The sequence below is a fragment of the Nycticebus coucang genome, chromosome 12, assembly GCF_027406575.1.
Source record: "Nycticebus coucang isolate mNycCou1 chromosome 12, mNycCou1.pri, whole genome shotgun sequence".
Classification (NCBI taxonomy): Eukaryota; Metazoa; Chordata; class Mammalia; order Primates; family Lorisidae; genus Nycticebus; species Nycticebus coucang.
This window is the reverse complement of record NC_069791.1, coordinates 61,592,355-61,612,974: the sequence shown is the minus strand read 5'-3', so window position 1 is coordinate 61,612,974 and position 20,620 is coordinate 61,592,355. Positions and strand designations below refer to the sequence as shown.

Genomic DNA, 20,620 nt, shown 5'->3' with positions numbered 1-20,620 from the left:
TGACAATTAAGTTCCTGAAAAAGTGTTTCATACATCACTGCTAAATATCACTACAGTCACCTTTGAAGTATTCCCCCTTGGGAACTATGCACTGACACCAGAGCCTAGTCCACCCTTCCAAGCAATTTTGGAACTCTTTTTCTGGAATGGCTATCAGAACTGTTAGAGCTGTCATCATATTACCTTGAGGTCTTGAACATCATCAAAATGTCTTCCTTTTAGTATTTTATTTGTCTTTGAGTAAAGAAAAAAGCCACTGGGGGCCAGATCAGGTAAGTAGGGAGGGTGTTCCAGTACAGTTATTTCTTTACTGGCTAAAAACTCCCTCACAGACAGTGCTGTGTGAGCTGGTACATTGTTGTGATGCAAGAGCCATGAGTTGCTGGCAAAAAGTTCAGGTCATTTTCATCTAACTTTTTTTCACATAGCCTTTTCAGCACCTCCAAATAGTAAACTTGATTAACCATTTCTCCATTTGGTACACATTCATAATGAATAATCGCTTTGATATCAAAAAAATGTTTGCAACATAATTTTAACTCTTGATTTGGACTGATGGAACTATTTTGGTCGTGGAGAATTAGCTGTGCACTTTGACACTCTGTTTCAGGATCATATTGGTACACCCATGTTCTATCACCAGTGATCAAATGGCCCCAAACCTGGTCTTGCTTCTCTTGGCAAACTTTGACTTTCCTTTGCTTTGTTCATTGGTGAGCTCCTATAGGACCATGTTTTTATGTACCTTTCTCATGCCAAGATGTTTAGTTAAGATGTTTAGTTTCCTGTTTCTCTATCTCTGTTTACTTGGTCTGCTATGCTTCTCACAGTCAACTGAAGATTCTCATGCACAATTTGATGAAGTTTTGCAATGTTCTCATTAGTTCTGCTCATTACTGGCTGCCCTGACCTCAGTTCATCAGTGTTCATCAATGACACTCTCCCCTCAGAAAAATGTTTAATCCATTTGTACACTGATGTTTTCTTCATGGCATTATCCCCTTAAATGTAGACGAACACGTCCCTGATTTTACTTCCACTCTTGCCAAGTTTAACAAGAAATTTAATGTTTGGTCATTGCTCTAATTCAAACTCTGACATTCTCACAACAGCACACAAAAATATGCAAAAATAATGAACGCCACACAGCAAGACACCACCCCACGTCAACACCAACACAGCTGTGAGATGCTGATATACCAAGGGTTGTAGACCCTTACCAAGTTGTTTGTATAGTGCTGCCAACCTACGTACACAGTGCCAAGTTCCCAAACTTAATTTTCAGACCTCATATATCTGATGAACCTCTAGCATTCAGAATAGATGAAGAATCCTTATAATTCAATCATAAAAAGACAAGTAGCTGAAGCATAAATGGACAAAGGACTTGAATAGACATTTCAAAGACAAATAAATGGCCGAAAAGCTCACGAAAAGACCCTTGACACACCGTCAGTCATCAGGGAAACCCAAATCAAATTCACAAAGAGAAGGCACCTCACACCTGCTAGGGGGTTTTATTAAAAGAACAGATAACATAGCAAACACTGATGAGGATGTGGAGAGGAACCTCGTGTGCTGCAGGTGAGAATGGAGAATGGTGCACCTGTTTTGGAAAATAGTTTGTTTCCTCCAAACACAAAACATACAGCTACCTGAAGACCCAGAAACCCCACTGCTAGGAATCTACCAAAAAGAACTGAAAACTGTGTCCACACAAAAACTTGTACCTGAATGCTGTGGCAGCACTACTCACAACAGCCAGAAAAGAGAAAGCACCCAGTGTCTACCAACAGATGAGTGGGTAAAGTAAATGTGGTATCTCCTCACCATGGAATATTTTTCAACCATAAAAAGGAACGAAGCTCTGACACACACTACAGCGTGGATGAACCTTGTGGACATTGTGCTCATAGAAAGAAGCCCTATAGTAAAGGCCACATCACGTGTGATTCCACGTGTATGAAATGTCCAGAGCAGGTGCAGCCAGAGAGACAGAAAGAAAGTAGATTTGTGTTGCCAGCGGCTCGGGGAGGGGAGATTGGGAGTGAGTGCCACAGGACCAGGGGTCCTTGTGGGGGTGAAGAAAATGTTCTTGATTAGATAGGGGTGATGACTGTACAACATTGTCTAGGGCTCTGACCATGGCGCCACCTCCCCATGGCTGTGTGGTCTTGGGAGCTAGATGCCCTCTCTGGACAAGGATCCACAACCCTCTGCCACAAAGGCCTGCCTGCAGCTCTCAAGGATGTAGCTGGCCCAAGCACTGCTTGTGCCCCTGCCACTCACCCTTTTGCTACCCGTGGCCCTAGTCACAGCTACTGCTGGTCCCCTTCTCTGCTCTCAGCTCTTCACTGGTCAGTGAGTACTTCTCTGTCTCACCTGACCCAGAGGACAGGTATCCAGGTTACCAAAGCAGAGGGCTGTGCATAGTGGACTTGGCCTTCCAACATGCACCCTGCTTTCCAGTAAAGTAGTGATGGTGATATCAGTAGGTCCAGAAGTGACAGCAAAGCTAAAAGGATAAAAATAAACCCTAACAGATCTCATTTTCTAAAATGATCAATGCTGGCTCCAGTGACCCTATAGCTCTAGACAAAACCACATGTTCCCAAAGGCTGGCAGGGCAGTGGGTGACTTGGGCTGAAGCAGGATCAGGGACTCTATGCTTAGATGCAGCTGGTAGAGCTGGGCCTGAGCCTGGCTGGTCTCATTCACATGGCCGAAGACCTTAGTGCTCTAGGGACCAGCCTGCAGCTGCTTGGAAGATGCCAGACACCAGAAGCAGGGGTCAGGCTGGCAGATGGCTAATCAGAGGGACAAGGAAAGAGATTTCAGGCATGACATGAACTGCAGCAGCTAGTGTAGTGGCCTTGCCATTGGGAGTTCTTGGGATATACCTGTGACCAACAGCCCCACCTGGGAAAAATTCCAAATGTCAACCAAAATGGGAAATGGAGGTGTCTCGATTCACCTGCTTAGACTAATAGTCAACTCAGTCTTTTGTTTACAAGAAAAACAAAACAAAATAGGAAAAAAGGATCCACAATCTTTTACTATTACAAAATGCACCTAAAACACCAGTTCTGAAAATTCTGGAACACAGAAGCCTTTCGTGGCTCCTTCCTGACAGCCCAAATGCAAGGCTGCTGTCTTTGCTCTCAGGAGGCCCCTAATGTCAAAGGAAGGAAAATTCAGTGCGGAAACTTCTTGGTTTCCCTTTCCTGAGTTTTTGAACCCCACCCCTCCACTTCATTTTGGGCAAGTTACCAAATCCCACCTGAGCAATGCTCATCAACAAGAATCTCAAGATCACGATGTTGAGTTGGAGAAGCTGACACTAAGGGCGGGTACCATGTGCCACCCGGAGTGTAAAGTATAGGTAAAGAAAATGACCCCAAGGACAGAACTCGTGTGTGTCCTGGCTGTGGTGATGGTGTCACAGGTGTACTGATACAGCAATCAACACTTGTCAAACTGTGTTTAAAGCACATGCCTTTCACTGTATAACCTCACCTCAATAAAAGCTCAGAAGCCAGAGGAAGATGCAACCTGCCCCACAGGCTTGACCTTAGAGCTAGAGGCGGAAGCCCAGAGATGTGCTCAGCAAACCCTGGGGGGCACTCAAGATTCCACAGTCCTGTCACCAGGATCCTTCCCAGTGTGGCAGAGAAGCCCCCAGCTGGTACGATGATGGGGGCACTGAGAGCACAGCTCCCTCCTTGTCACGAGGAAAGACTTTCCAACAGGGCTCTCCCCCAACCCTGTTCACCCCTGGCAGGAGCCTTGGCTGTGAGGGGTTTTGGGGAGCCGGGTCCTGGGTCCATGGAGCCTGGTGCAGGGGCCACTCTCCTGCCCAACCCCTGGATGCTGAGGGTGCGGGCTCTGCCCTGTGGGGGAATGTATTTGTCCTGGCATGATGTAACGCTATCCAGCCTGCATGGCCTCCCCCAGGGCATGTTCTTGGCAGTACCAGGGGCATCTTGGCTCTTCTCAGCCTGGCCCTGAATTGACAGACCCAGAAACCAGGCCTGGTCAGAAATGCAGAGAATCGAGTCTGAGCTAGAAGAGTGTTAGCGATTGCTAAGGTGGGTGTAGGCACCCGAGAAGGAGATGTCATCCTCTGAATGCAATAAATCACCATAGAAATTGCAACAGAAACTAACAGAAATGAGTAAGTGTCCTGGCACCCTGCACGGCCAGTGGGGCTCAGCCATGGTAGTCACTGTCAGGTGGTCAGTCGTTGTGGACAGTGGGGCAGGAGGCAGAGGCTGGATGGTGGAGGTGCTGAGGGTGGGGGAGAGGAGTTGGGGTTGACCTCTAACCCCCCATGGGGATCATATGTCTGTGGGACCCCAGCTGGAAGCTCTGGGACCCCAGATTGGACCTTCCTAAAGCTCAGGCCATCCAAACAAATTGCCTGCCACAGGAGGCACTGCCGATGGCTCAGGCTCCACTGACCAGGGGATCCCAAAGACCTAACACACAGGGGCTCTCCTCCTGCCCCTCAGTTTCTGGTCATCCCAGGCCGGGCACAAGGAGCTCTCCCCACCTCTGGGAGATTTCTATCCTATTTTTCTCTTACTAACGGACGCTGGAAGGAAGAAACCACACAAAGGATCTCAGCGAGCTCTGTGTAATGAAATGGAGCCTAATTAAGTGTGGGTTCACAGGCCCTGGCTCTGACAAATTTATGAATGTAGTTAAGAAAAAGTGCAGAGTATGATGTATCCACCTGAAATATCTACAAAAAATGAGCTTTTAGGTCGAGCTTTTATATGCCAGCAAATCTGAAGACACAGCTAATCAGGGACCTCAATTGGATTTTATCTGTGTGAATTAGACAGAGTCGGTGGAGAGTGGGGCTGAGTCCCTCCTGGGTTGTGAGCACATAGCCCAAACGGCATCACTCCTGAGGGACCCACCCTGGTGACTTTGGGTCACCTTGTTCCACTTGGCCTGGCATTGCTGGAACCACATGTGCACCTTCAAAAGGGAATATAAGTGACAAAAGTATAGGACAGAGTGAAGGGCTCCCGGAGCTCAGGCCCGGTGATAGCTAGACACAGGCCTGGTGTGATGAAGGCGCTCAGGCAGGAGGGATGGACCAACTGGAGGGGCCCAAATGCCAGGTTTAAAGCAACTGGGGCAGGTAATTAAGCAAACATCTGCTGTATCTACGTGTGTGCCGAGGCGTGCCAGTCGAGTCTGGGAGGTTTCTATGAACATCAGCACCCAGGTGACATGTATGTCTCTACCTAACAGTCAGCACACTCTGTGCCCACCCAGGGGCACCCACCGCCCAGCTGCTGAATTGAGGAAGGGGAGGCCACCTGGCCCAGTCTCTAAGTGAGAGGGATCCTGCCGGGGTGTTGTTAAGTCTGGGGAAGGCTTCAAAGGACAAAGGTCTCCTCTGGCCACACTACCTGCAGAAGACTCATTGGAGAGGCTAGGAGTTTCCAAAAGTGAATCATTTTGCCTTTTAAAATAAACAAATGGTAGAAATAACCTCTCTGGACAGCACAGGATTAAATGAGGGCAGCACAACCATTTCCAGCAGCTCCTGAAGCCTGTGTGTACAGCCACGTGTGAACACGGAAGGGCACATGGTGCCTCCCCACAGGAGACTGGCAGGCTAAAGGGGCCTCTGGCTAAAGGGGCATCACAGCCCACAGTACCCATGGTTCAGTAATCCACTGGGGCGGCCCCCATGCAAGGCTACCTGGAGAGATGAAGAAGGTTCTCCACAACTTCTTGTCTCGAGTAACATCCCGGATCTCCTTGGTCATGTTGACCATCCTGCCCGCCACTGGAGGGACCCGACGAAAGTCCAGGATCCTGGCAAGAAGGAGACAGAAAAGGGAGTCTATATCCTGAGAAGCGCCTTCTGGGTCCACCACATGTCTCTCTGCAATCACGCCTCACCCCACCTTCGTTCAAATTTGGCTCTGGGCATGGCTGTGCCTGGGACTCTCCATGATGGGGAAGAAATGCATCCCAGAAGGACTGAGGTTGGCGACACTACACTGATTGGCCCTATGTCAAGCGTTCATGTAACTAAAACATGCCCCCATTCCAGTGCTGAATTTAAAATTAAATTAAATGACCACTTTCAATGGAAGTCTTTCTGAATGGCACGGCACATGTCGCTGCTTGCTTAATTATATGGAGATATGGGATGTCGCAATGGCCCCACACAGTGGTCTTCTGTGGAGGGTGGCCAGGTGTGCAGGATTGTAGCTGTCCACCCTTGGCTCAGGGCACAGGGTCCACCCAGACCTCTGTATGGAGCACCCGTCACTTCCTCCCACTGGCAGGCTCACTGGTGTAAAGTTGTCCCTGCTTTATGCATGAGCCCACCAACGGGACCCATGTATCCTAAGGGGTGCCCCTCACTGGCTTCATGGCCACTATTTATCTTTATACAGAAGGGACCATTTCTGGGTTTAGGCTGCTCCACATAGTTAAAATTGGTAAAAATCTTACTTCTGGGAATTTCTGTAGTCACCACATAGATTTTGATCTTTAAAAAGGCCTCCCAAACTTCAGTGTGCCAGGAATCATCTGGGATTTGTGAAAATGCAGATTCTAGTCCAGAGGTTTGGGTGGAGCCCAGGACTCTGCATTCTCTTGAACCCCAGGAGCCACTAATCCTGCTGGCCCTTGGCCACAGTCTGGGCTGTGACTCACTGTCCCATCAGGGCCCCACGGTACAGGCCAGGGGTGTCTCTCCCTACACTGCACCTGGCTGTGGAGGGTCTCTCAACCCTCCGGACCCCACTGAACCAGGTCAGGCCTGTAAAATGCCCTGTGAGGGCACAGAATACTTAGCCCCAGGAGATGTGGAAAAATCTAACTAGCAGGGCTGCTCACCCTCCACACCTCCCCTGCAAGCAAAGGGCGAAGTGGAGCCTAAAAATGAATTCTGGTTTGGCTGGGCCCTCTCACAGCAACATCACTGCCTCCAGGAAGCCTGCTTTGATCTCCAGAGAAGTTTGTGTCTATTGTTCTCTGTGTTGAAATTCACGGCACTCAACACTTCCCCCTTTCTCAGCTGTATGGTGGGGAGTGTGGGACTCTGCAAAAATAGTTTCTCACAGTGCCTTGGATTCCTCATCTGTGAAATGGGGATATCATGGTGTCTACCTCTAGGGTACATGATGGCTGAAGGAACGGAGATACACATGGGGCCCCAAACAGAGACGCAACCAGGGAGAAAGTGTCTGTTCACATTGCCTTTGTTAGTGGGTGCTATTGTACCCCCCTCACAGAACAGCCTATAGTTCAGGGGCTCAAGTAGGATCTTGGAATGGGTCTGAGTGAGCAAATGCATGACATCCCTGAGCTGGCTATGGTCCTCAGGGGGAGGCGAGGGGAGGAAGGGCTCACCTGTCCAGGTGGAAGGCAGCGATCTCTGCATTGTGCCTCTCGTAGTCAGAGAAATAGAAAAAGTCAGGGGGTGTCTCCTGCTCCCTGGTTTGCCTACAGAAAATGGGACAAAACCAGAGGGGTTTGTTACTGAGAAAACCTCCAGTTGAAGAGTGCATGCCCTGGTGTGCTGGCTCCAGCTGGTACCAGCTTTTAAGACTTGTCTGTTACATTTCCAAGAATTCTGCTCACCAGTTGAATACAATAGTCATTAAACATGAAGTTGTGAAAATTTACAATTAAATACATTATATTTTAAAAGTAATAGGTACTTAAATCTCCTCTCTTCCTAACTAGCTTGTCCCTCCCATCTGTAGGGTGGAGCTGCAGCGTGCCTCTCCCTGTCTCCGCACTAGTGGCCCATGACGCCAGCCATGGAGAAAGGGCTGATCCCACAGAAACTGGCAAACTGCACGGATCAGGCTCCCCCTCCCTAGGGAGCTGGTTGTCACGTATTTACCAGCCACTGCCAGGTTCATGCTACCAGCCCAATTCCCCTCAAAGCCATTGGGCAGAGCAGCTCTTGCCTCAGTGCCCAGAGACGCAGCTAAGCATGAGCCACCCGAGAGGATGAGAGTCACCCTGAGCTGGGCCACAAGTGCGCCAGGCCCGTACCAGGCTGGACAAACTGTCCTTCAAACCTGCCATTGGCCATCTCCTGGCATGGATACGAGGGAGGCCAGAGTTTTTTGCCCATGCCGGACATCTACAAGAGGAACCAGTGTCCATGCCTGCCTGAGTCCTGGCCATACAGATGCCCGGCTGTCACCAGCTCAGACTGCCTTTGGCCCCACCTCCCAGGCTGAGTCATGGCCAACTGCTCTTTCCCACAGTTGTCACTGCTCCTCCACGCTCCTGTCTCTGCTCACACCATTCCACCCTCCTGGATGAGCTTCCTGTCACATCTCCAATGGCCAAGTCAGCATTTTCAAATGTGTGTCCCACAAAATGCTGGCCCAGGACCTCTCAGCACACAGGGAGTCCCTACATAACAGGGCGGGCGGATGCCCTGCCAAGGAGCATGACCCCATGACCTCCTCTCAGAGGGAGCTGGCTCTTCTTGGAGCTGCCCCATGAGATGCCCATGGGATTCTCACTTCTAACATCCAGGCCTCAAAACCTGTGGGGACACTTCTGTGATGAGGAAACCTGCGGGGGATGGGAAAGACATTTTCAGAGGCCGCTGGTCTAGAATGGCTCCTGCCCACCAGGTACTGCCCTTCAGTCACACAGCTGGGTGCCTGTCACTCCCATGGCCATAGCCCACACAGGGGACGGCAGCCTGGATGTCACTTTCTCCTTGTTCCTGTCCCACCACCAAGGTCCTGCTTACAGTCTCTGGACTTGAGGGAGCCTGGGCTGGGAGAGCCAGGACACCCAAGACTGAGACTTGAGCTGGGTGTCTGACCACCGCCCTTCTCCACCCAGGCCTTCCCTTGCGGAGGCCGGGGGCCGGGGGCTCCGCACGCAGAGCAGGACAATGTCAGTGGGGCTCAGCCAGCCCAGGGCTGTCCAGTGAGGGTGGGCAAGGAAGCGGCCAGCGCAGCACCCAGGGGGAAGGAAATGTGCTGTTAATCAGGAAAACAGGCCAGCAGACGCCTGGTCTCAGTGCATTTTCTCACCAACGGGTTGAGAACATTCTCATGCACACACACAGGTTTTGGTCCAGTCCTAACCAGTCTTTCACTGGGGGCTTATTCAGACCCTCAGGCTACATTAGCCCTGGCTACAGTGGGGATATCTCTACCTCCCACAGTGATGGAGCCACTTCTGTCTGCTGAGAAGTTTCTTTATCTATAAGGTGAGTAAAGCTTCTTCTCTTCTCAGAGCTCCTGAGTCTTTGGGATGGTGGACCCAGAGGGTCTGGCAGAGTGGCTCACAGACTTCTCCCATACCAGCCGGGGTCTCCTCATGCCCACCCCAGGCCTCCAGCTCCTGCAGGATGTGGACTGGGCCTTCTGTGTGACCTTCCACAGCCTCGTGGAGAGGGGGCAGTGTGGTACCTCCCTATCCCTCTCCTCAGGCAAGGGGTTATGGAGCCACACAGAACGGCTTCTAAAAGGCCAGCATCATTATGCAAACCCTAAAGGTCTCCCTTATCTCAGACTCCAGAATGTTCAACAAATTCCCAAGGAAGCAGGGAAGAGACACTTTTAGGTCTCTATACATGCAAGCATTTGCCCTTAAAGGCTTGGAAACATTAGCCTATCATTGTCCAAAGTTACGTCTGACAGCAAAAGTGCTTCCTGCGTGAAGCCTGCATCCACTCCCCGCCTCCACCTGGAGGAAGTAGGAGGTCTTCTCAGGCCAGGCCCAGAGAGGGAACTCAGCCCTTGAGCCAACAAGAATTTACCAGAATCAAAGGCCGGTGACCTTTCCAGGTGCTGGAAAACACGGAACTGGCAGAACCCAGGATCCCGCCCAGCTTCCTATTTGAGGTATAGAGCAACAAGGCTCAGGGACTTCCCTGGGTCCTTCCTTCCACACCCCTAAGCACCCCAGCACACTATTGCCAAACAACTCAGCTGGTGCACAGGTACAAGTGGTGGATTCCTTCCCCAGGAAGGTAAGTGTCCCCAGGAGGAGGACCACGTCCAGGCCTCAGGCTGAAACATCGTATGTCACCTGGGGGCTCTCTTCCTCGCAGGGGTTCTTAGAAAGCTGTTGCCAGCTCTTCTCCGTATTCTCTGAATGTCACTCAGGTGAATAAAAAATGTCCTCCTCAGCCTTTCTGGGAACCAGTTAGGGATGCCAGGCATGCTGGGAACAGACCATGTGCCATGATCCTGTGTCACACTCGTCTTGGCCCAGGCCCTCTGTGAGGCCAGAGGGCCATTCCAGGTACATATAAGAATAAAGTACAGATGGCATGCTAATGAACAAAGGACACTTCCCCCGGTGACCCCACTGAGTCTGTGGTCATTGTTGTCATGCGTTTTCACTATGGACAGAATAGAGGGTGGGCAGTGTGTAGGGCAGGCTGCCGGTAACAGCGGGTGCGGCTGCACATGAATGCAACGTGCACGAACACCTTGTCCACGGCAGCCCTGGGAGGCAGCTGTTCTGGTTGGAATCTGGAGTTGGGCAGGGTCAGTGACAGAGCTAAACTCTGCTCTCTGAGCTATCAGAAGGGGTCCTGGCAAGAGGAGGATTAGGACCCAGATCCTTTGATTCTTCTCCATCTCAGACTTGCAGAGGGGCTGGGGCAGAGCCTTTTATGGCCGGGAAAGGATGGAGTCTGATTTCCTCACTGGAAAAAGAGACTCAAAGCTCAGGCAGGAGATGAGTAACTTGCTGACTTGAGTAAACCGCTCTAATCCAGTTATTAAAGCACACCCCATCTGGCAACTGCTGCCCAGCCCCACATTCAGCTGTTGGGCAGAAGGCAGCAGGCAGAGAATCTGGGGGCAGCCTCACCCCTGGCTCTGGGCCAGGCCCCCACAGCTCTGGCCCAGGCCACCTAGGCAGACCCAATGCCCCAGGCAGGAGAGGAGTGGGCAGGGGCCAGCTCTAAAGGCAGACAAAGAAAGAGGCTTCCAACAAACTAAACCTTCTGGGCAGCGTCCTTCACTCTCTCAGCTGTACGCTGGGGCTATTCCTTACTCCCTCTAGCACAGGAGTCAGCTCCAGCACCTCCCCCTCCCAACGCATCCTGCTGTTCCTTCCCAGGGAGGACACAGGCAGCACGCCCAGGCCCCACAGGAGCCCCCACCTGTACTTCCCCTCCAGTTCTGTCCTGGTCTGTCTCAGCCTCTGCAGGGCCTTCCCTGGCAGCCTGACATTGAATGTGGCTCCTTCCCCAGGGGAACTTGGCACATGCTACACTGGACACCATTGTTTGGTGGACTGGAGGGGAAGGGCCTGGGGGCAGGTGCACTTTGTCCTCCAGATCATGTGCCCGGCCAAGGGCTTGCTTTAGAACAGGTGTTTCATAAATGAATGAATGAGGAATTGATGGAAGAAATGCAGAGAGGGCCTAGATCTACCTGTAGCCTCAAACGCTAGCCTCCTCATTTCTTCCATTTCTGTTACCACCATCACCACCGTCATCTCCATAACCACTATCATCACCATCACTACTATCACCACTGTCAACACTGCCACCACTGTAACCACCATAACATCATCACCACCATCACCACTGTCACTACCATCACTACTATTACCACCAACCATCATGAACACCATTACCGTCATTACCACCATCCTCACCACGACCACCATCACCTCTTTAGTCACTGCCACCATATTCTCATGAATTCATACTGAGCTCTTATTGCCAGATGGATGATGGAAATATTTGTTCTGCTAAAAAGTTAGTAATTCTATCTGCCAATGATTTGGCCTTGGTTTCTCTCTCCCTTGCCCCCATCTAATGTTCTGAGCAGTTCATACACCTGGAATCCAGGTGGTTCCAAGCTCTGCTGCTCTGAGAAGTGTCTAGGTACTTCCTGGAGGATGATCTGATTCCAGAACAGTTCCTTGTTCCCACATCTCACACCTCGGGGCTTTCAAATGACCTATGTCCTTGGGCACACTTCCTGGCATCGGATTCTGACCCTCTGATGCATCTTATTATTCTCACAAGCAAGTCAGACACCTGGGCCCAAGTCACATAGCCCAAAGTTTGCCCTTGGCACTCCAGATTTGTTCTAAAAACAACACTGAGATGTGAAACAGGCACATTCTACCCACCACAGAAGGGTATTAGCCATACGCTGCACTCCCTGGCACAGAGAACAGAACTTGTTGAGACCCCCAGCTTCCAGGACCAGGTGCCATCAGACCAGGGTCCCTGACTGCTGCTGCCCTGCTCCCAGGTTGCCCTGGGCCCCACCAAGCACTGAATTCTGCTGAGGCTTCTCTGATGGGCTCCCACAGGATCAGGTATATCACAGGCAGCCTCCAGTAGCAGGGTATCCTATAAGCCTATCTGTCTGCTGTCTACCTCAGCCTGGAACCTAGGGCTGCCCTCTCTGGCCAGAATTCTGTCCTGAGAGCATCTGGGGCCTCTGCTCTGAGGCTAAGGACTCCTTTGTACTCCACTTTCATCTCCTCTTATCAGATGCCTCTTATGGTAGCCAAGGCCTCCGAAGGACGATCTTCAGGTGATGCTGCTGTTGGTCTGCAGGGGCCTGAGCCTCAGTGTGTGCCTCCACACAGTGGGTACTTTCAATATTTGAGCACCTACTCACCCCAGGGATGCTCTGGAATTACTGGGGGAAATGGGAAAACTCCCAGGGCCAGTCATGCCCAAGAATACCCGGGAGTGATGCCAGCAGACTCCAGTGAGCTGAGACCATGGCTAACCTTGGCCACCAGGTCACCCTCTGGATATCTGGTCTCATGTGGCCACTCCTAGGCTTAACAGTCACTGGTGGCTACTGGCCTGTCAGGGCAGCCTGGTGTGGCAGGATGTACTGTGTCCCAGCCCCTGCCCTCGTGGCCATCCGGAAGCCCAGCCCCACCCAGCAGGGGAGGCAGCCAGGTGAATATCCCACATTGTCAACCCCCCACCCAGCACAGCCACCCATCCCCTGCCAACATGTGGACCAGACCCTGCTGGACTTTAAGCAAACTACAAATCCACAGGCCAGGGAGCCTGTGAAGATTTCTGTTTGTAGGGTGCATATTAGGTATAGACAGTGTGATGGCCTGACACATGCCCATGGGAGTGACTAAGGCTCCAGGTGAGACATTAATCCTTCCACTCTCCTCCCTGAACCCCAGCAGAGGTTGCTGACCAGTTGCTGAGCCTCCTGATGCCCCAGATGGTCACAGCCTCAGGAAACCCCAAAGGGCAGGCATGGCCTGGACACTCATGCTCGGGGTCAGCTGAGACTGTGCATGGGTGCTGGAGAAGGAGGCTGGTTCCTCCTCACTGCTTAAGGTTTGCACCAACATAAATGAGGGGCTTGAAAGCTGCCAACTACATGAGCCAGAGTCCTCAATTGCCCACATAATGTGATGAAATGACATCCTCCATGCAACCATCTGAGCACCAAGAGGCATCTGAGAAGACAATTGTGGGTCTTAGAGCTGTGTCTCTGCTAAAGCAGGAGGGGCGCTGGCTCAGAGTCATGCCTACCGAGCCATGCCGGCTCCTCAGCCTGGGCTGCTGAGCAAGAGTGGCCTGGGGAGATGGAGACTGGGGCTTTTCTCCTCACACCTACAAGGAGCGAGGGAGAGGATGGAGGTCGAGAGAAGGGGGTACCCCAAGATGCCTGTAGGTTGCTCTCCTCTCTGTGTAGAGGACAGCTGCTGCCAGCCACTGGGGAGAACATGCTGTAAAAGTACTGACTTCACCAGACCAGGCAGGGGAGGGACTTGGCCAAACCAGTCACCTGGCAGCCTCTCCTCTCTTGGGGCATCCAGATGGAAGGTATGCCCAGGTGAGGAGGGCAGGTGCAGGGCAGACAGGGCAGGGCAGGGCAAGGCAGGGCAGGCAGGGGAATGGAAATGAGGAAGGAAGATGCTATCTGGTCTGTGGGCTGGCAGAGCACCACTGCCCTGACCCTGGAGGTGGGGGTGGAGTGGGGGAGACAGGGCAGCTGAGGACATACATTTCCTGGAATAGAGATAGTCTATCCAAGCTCTCAGGAACTCAGGACCTAGGCCCAGAAGTCACAGTCCTGGCCAGCATGGTCAGTGTCCCAGGAGGGAAGGAGGGAGGGGACAGGTGGCAGCAAAAACCCAGACAAAGCATCCCTCACAGCAGCGAGCTGGGTTGACCAGCCAGCCAGAGCTGTGATGGCTGCTGGGTCACTGGATGCTGTTAACCGCTGCCCAGAGCAGGAGGTGAAGGAGCCACCTACCCAGGCAGGAGCTGCCTGCCCGGGATGCCCTCATCAAGTTCAGAGAAGGAAATTAATAAAAATAAATCAACAAATCAACTATGTTCAGGGAGGACATAATAAGAATCCTCCAGCAGGGCCCCTGGGGGGATACTTATTTTGAATCTCACATAACCAAAGCCACATGCAGGGCACAAGGCTCCCCCAGGATGCAGGACATAGCCCCCCACATTGGCAGTTCACGCGCACTCTGTATTTGTGAAGGGGCAGATATGTCAGATTGTACGGGGCAGAGCCACCAACGTGCTAAATGTACCCAGCTCATACTGCCATGCTTTGACATTTCTCTCAGTGTTGATACCAGGAAACTCTGAGAATCGAATGGCATTGGCCATGGCTCATCCTTGGCATGGCCCACTTGCAGCACGGCCCCAGGAGGGTGCTAGTTGGGGTGTCTGGGGGTAGAGTTCCGTGGGCTTCCTTCTTTCATTCTGGGGAAGGTCCGGGTTCTACACCCCAGCCTCACAGGCAAGCACTCATGGGCCCACAGAGGAGAGAGGCTGGTCACTTGCTCTGAAACTCACTTTCCCAGAGCCCACGTGGCATTCATGTAGCTCTGCCAGGAAGAAGGAGAGCCTGGCAGGAGGCTCTATAACACCACCTTTCTGTTCTTTGTAGGTCAACTGTGCATAAAGGGGCCGTGTGCCAACGGTCACCAGGCAGACATAGGCCAGGGGGTCCAGGGATGGTGTGGGCTGAATCTTACACAGACTTGACAAAAACCTGGGGAGACTCTTGTCAGGAGGATCCTCTGGGTCCTGCCCACTGAAGCTGACCCTAGGCCCACCAACCCTTACACAGGGAGCCCTCAGGGCCCTGTACTATGGCCTCTGAGGTCAGAGCACACTATACCTGACCCCACCTGCTCCCTCCACCCAGCTAGCTAAGTCCTGAGCAGGCAGCAAAATGAGAGGTTTAAAGACTGCCTTCAAAACTGCCCACTGGGCAATACTCATCCTCGTAAGGCACCAGCAGAGCTGGTGAGACAGAGCTCCAAGGCAGCTGTTTCAGTGAGGAGCTTGGGAAAGGCCAGCTCCCAAGAAGGCTCTTTAACACTCCTCCTCTCTCAGGACAATCCCCCAAAACTTTGCAAAGACCACTAGAAAAGCAGACAAGGAAGGCCAGCTCAGGGTATTCCAAGCACCTGTGACATCCATGCTCTTAGAGGGGCTGCTCAGGACCAGTTCTCAGGAGCCTCCCATAGCTCCCTCATGCACAATCATCTCTCCTCCCCAGAGCTGACCACACCGAAAAGCTCCTCCTTTGGAAGGACTTCCCTTAGCTCCAGAGAAAACACAGTTAAGTGCCAGTGTGGTTATTATACTAAAGTGAGAATGACTACCAAGCTGACCTCTCCCAGGCATTCCTTGGTGGAATGCCCAAGTCTGAACCCCAGACCTATGAGTTTTGTACCTTACATGACAAAGGAGATTCTGCAGAGATGGCTTAGTCACAGATCACATGGGTTTGGGTATATTCCTGGATGATCGCAAGAGTGGGACTGAGGGAGGTGTGACCATAGCAGGTACTGTGCTGCCGGCCTGAGGATGAGGAAGGGGCCCCCAGCCAAGGGCTGTGGCTGTCTCCACAAGCCAGGAGAGGCCAGGAGACAGAGTCCTCCTGGAGCCTCCTGAGGAAACAGAGCCTGTAGAACTATTATACAGGGTATCCCTGTGTTTTAGATTTCTGACTTTCAAACTGTAAAAGAATAAATTTGTTTTGTCTTAAACCTCCAGTCTGTGGTAATTTGTTAGGGCAGCCACAAGGAACTATATACTCTTTGGCAACACTAAAGCAAGACAAATGGGCAGAGATTTAGCTCCCAGGCAGGAAAGGTTATGAAATTCCAGTCTATTCCTTCCAAATCTAATCCTGCCATCAATGCCAAAATTTACAAAACTTTTAAGAAGTTATGCGGCCAGCTATAGTGCCTCACACCTGTGGTCCCAGCTACTCGGAAGGCTGAAGCAGGAAGATCACTTGTGCCCAGGGATGCAAGTGACCATGAGCTGTGCTCCAGCCTGGGCAACAAGACAAGACCTTGTCTCCAAAAAATGAAAATAAAAAAAGAAAAAAATGCAGAACATTTTGAGAGAAGGCACTATTTTTTTTTCGTTGTTGCGGTTTTTGGTCAGGGCCGGGTTTGAACTGACCACTTCCAGTATATGGGGCTGGAGCGCTACTCCTTGAGCCGTAGACGCCACCCGAGAAGGCACTGTTTTTGCAAAGAAGTCAAAGAGAGGCAGAATCTAATAGCCATCACACGCCCTCCCTGGGCCAGAAGTTAACCCTTACAGGAGGCCTCCAGATCTGACTGCTGTCCTCATTTTAAAAATAAAGGGTTCAAAAAAATAAAAAAATTAAATTAAATTAAAATAAGGGGTTCAAAGAGGGGAAATGCTATTTGCCAAATCACACAGTGAGAGATGGCAGAGCTTTCTACTCTGAAACCTGTGTTCTTCCTTCAGGGCTCCCAATGGTCAGTCATGGGCTCCCGTGGAGCCCAGAATGTATTTCCTCCTAGATGGGCGGCCCCTGAGCACCAGGGCTCCACAGCCTGGAGTTGGCTCCAGCATCCCTCCCCAGGAGGGCCTTGGCTCTGAGAGGTTTGCTTTTGTTTCCTCAGTATCCAGCGCTCCTTATGTCCAAGACCTTGCAAGAAGGTCTCTGGTTCCTCCGGCATGAGCAGAGGCGGCCAGTGAGCCCACGGATGCCTTCCAGATACAGTGCCTCTGCCAGTAGTTATGGTCACTCATGGATTCCTCACTGTTGCTATTAGCAAACACTTTGACATTCCTTAATTTGTGGGGAAACAGAAAATGTTTGTTTTGGTTAAAAATGGAATTGGCTGCTTATTACCATGGCCTATGAAGAAATAAAAGCCAACATGCATTGGCCTCTTCCTTTGAGCTGATACTCTGCTAAACAGTTTCTGTGAATCAACTCATGGCATCTTCCTGACACCTGCTCTATAGACCAAGGACAGCTGTCCAAATGCTACTCAGCCAGGACACAGCAGGCCCCAGGGAGGGCTGTGCACGCAGGTCTGAGGCCATGCTTCCATCCAGTCACCAGATGGTTCTTAGAGCCTCACGGTGTCCCTGGAAGGGGCTGGGATCAGGGTCATGTCCTTGCCAGGCTGACATGGCAAGGTGAACCCATGGGTCCCTCTGAGAAGCATCGTGGGTGAGGCATTCCAGGCTACCCGCTCCATGTGAAGCAAAGAGCCACAGGCTGTCCTCCTTCCCAGCTGCCTGCCCCACCAGGCTTGTGGCCGAGCAGAAGGGGGCATCTGGTCTGATGGGGGAGCCAAATGCCCACCAGGGTCAGCTTTCCCACACAGCAAGGATGGTCAGTGAGGCCACTTGGACAGGGTCCACGGACCAGAGCAGAAACCAGCAAAGGCCAAATTCTGTGAAAGGGCAGCTGCCATGGCCATCACCAGAGGCCCCAGCCTGAGCCAAGGACTACCAATGCCCCTGGGCACAGACGGGAAACTGAGGAGTGGGCCACATAAAAACATCTTGTACATCATAGGATACCACTGCCGAATTAAACCACTGCAGACAAGCAGAAAGAAAACCAGGAACTTAAAAGACCATAAGCTGGGAGTCTGCACATGTTGCTGGGCACCCACATGCCAGAAACCCAGGGCCACCTGCTCACTCTCTTTTAAACAGACAGGCGAATTCCTGCTTACCAGGAATGCCCTTGCCAGCCCAGACTATGCAGTGTGGCTGGTGGATGACCTCTCCTGGTACTCTCCTCCCAAGGGGACCCTACCATCTGTCCAGCAGTTACTGTCTCCGGCCCTAACCACTCCAGGTTTCACGAGATCAAGCCACTCCTTCAACACCCTCCAGGGGCCTCCTCTATACTGGAATGAATCCATTCTCATGGTGTGGCTCTTGCTGCCACTCAACCCTCTTCTCTGCCATTTGTCCATCATGTGGGGCATTGACCACACCAGCCTATGGCTCCTTGAATGGGAGGAGCTGTTGGGACCTGTGTGTTCCTGCCACAGGAACAGGCTGGCGCTTGCTGCCCCCAGCCTGGAGTGCTCTGATCCAGGTCTTTCCACATTATCTCTCTTGGTCATCTTTCCCAATGAACAGACTTGCCCCCACTCACAGGGGTAGGCTAGGAGTCAGCAAACTACAGCCCACAGGACAAATCCGGCCTGATGTTTTATAAGTCAAGTTTCATTGAAGCATGGCCTTGCTTGTCTGTGGTCACTTTTGTGCCACCATGGCAGAGTCGAGTGCTTGTGACGGAGACCATCTGCCCTGTGAAACTGACATTTATCATTGCATGCTTTATAGAAGTACACTGACCTGCTCTGAGCCATCGCCTGGTTTTATCTTAGCAGCAACCAATCTCTGAGATTACACGTTGTCCTTGGCTATGGTTTAATCACTGGCTTTCAGGTGCCCAGTGAGTGTGTTGAATGAATGAACATCGATACATGTTTGTCAAAATCTGTGAGGGTGCCAACTCCCACCAACTGATCCATCAAAGAACGTGGGTCCTAATGAATTGCAATGAAAAGCTCACTGTTTCTGAGATGGACACTGGGAACATCTTCTATCAGTTACAGTGACTATAAACTGTAGGGCCTACTATCCCAGTAACTCTTGGCAGGGCCACAGGGCTTATAAGAAAATCCCCAGGAGATACCTAAATTGTGGTAACAGTCACAGTCACAGTCACAGTAATAACACCACCTATTAAACACTGACTTTGTCTCATTAAATACCTGTAACTTGGGAACATGATGTTTTTCTCCCATTTTCCAGATATGGAAACAGGCACAGAGAGATGAAGTAATCTGCCCAAGACCAGCAAGAGGCACAGACAAAATTAACCAGCACTGGCTGATACTCAGAGCCCCAACTGCTAGGCACCAAATTGTGCTGTGTCTGCTGGGCACAGCTTTGGTCTGGGCACAGGGCTGAATGTCCACAGCCTTTCTGGGCCCCTACTGGTACAGGCCAGACACAATGGTGATGCCTGGCTAGAGGGCAGGAAGACCTGGACTGGGACCAGCCTGCCCCCCACCTGGACCACCTGTGGGTCTGGCAGTGGGTCCACACTGCAGCCTAGTTTGTGTGGCCCTTTTCCATCCATTGACGTATTATTGATAATAGCAAACTTACCCAGAACTTTCAATGTGCCAGGTTCTATTCTCAGTGCCTCATACATACCAACTCACAGAGTATCATGACCTTATGGGGAAGACATTTTTCCTAGACCCATTTTACAGATGGGAAAACTGAAGCTGGGAGAAGTTAGGGACTTCCCAAGGTCACTGGGCAGAGTGAGGCTGGACACTTGGACCCCTCTCTCCTCTACTAGCCCACCGTCTTCTGCCTGAACCTGGTGAGTAGCTCCCTGCACTCTTAGCACCGGAACATGCAAGGTCCATGCACAAGTCTCTCGGGGCTGCTGTCACAAAGAACACAAGCTGGATAACCTAAGACAACAGGAGCCCAGAAGTCCAACATCAAGGTAATGCATGACCTCCTCCCTCCAGAGGCTCCATGGGAGGGTCCCTCCTACCTTGCCCAGCTCCCGTGGACTTGTGGCCACTTGCTCCAGCCTCTGCCTCCATCTCCACGTGGCCCCCTCCTCTGATCAAACCTCCCTCTGCCTCCCTCTTACAAGGACGCAGAATTGCATTTAGGACCAAGGTGACCCAGGGTGATCTCCTTGTCTCAAGTGATTAATCATATCTCCGAAGACGCCTATTCGAAACAAGGTAGGCTTACAGCTTCCAGGGATTAGAACCTAAAACTTGGGAGAAACTACCCAGACTGTCACGTAAGGGACCAAGGCCAACCTCAGGAGACCAGATAAGATAGATGTTCTCTTTTCCTCCTAAACACACATGGTCCCTGACTCACCAAATGAAGGTGGGAGGCAAAATTTAGCCTTTCTATCTTTGGTAATCTTCCCATCACTCACACAGCAGAAAACAACCACCTTGTCATTAACAAGATATATTAAGCTATTTAATACCAGGTTTTCAGCCGGGACATGTTCTGGAAAATGAGGGGCTCTCTTAGCAGTGACTTCAGCACAACCTTTCAGTGCTGGAGGGTAGTGTCTGTATGTTGTGCTAATTTTGACATCCCCTCCTCTGACCCATGGGGTGAGACCCTGTGTGTATGGCACCTCACTCACCTACCCATGTCTCTCATGATGGGCTACAACTGTGATCTGGACCATTCTGCGCAAACCCCCCGCCACAGCAGTCACAGACAGGACCCTGCGGAGCCTGTCGACCCATCACAGGGGCTGCTTCTCACTCACTGCATGCGAAAGTCACAGGGGACTTG

General features: G+C 51.5%; 1 protein-coding gene across 1 annotated transcript in view; it reads right to left on the bottom strand.

Moving 5' to 3' along the window:
• The window catches only part of FAM20C (FAM20C golgi associated secretory pathway kinase), a 56,961-nt gene that overhangs the window by 4,817 nt on the left and 31,524 nt on the right, over positions 1 to 20,620 (bottom strand). Inside the window, exons 4-5 of the mRNA XM_053556293.1 lie at positions 7,390 to 7,482; positions 5,723 to 5,838 (exon numbers count right to left, since the gene is read on the bottom strand). Coding sequence (XP_053412268.1) covers positions 5,723 to 5,838; positions 7,390 to 7,482 — 209 coding nt within the window. The remainder of the gene's footprint in view (positions 1 to 5,722; positions 5,839 to 7,389; positions 7,483 to 20,620) is intronic.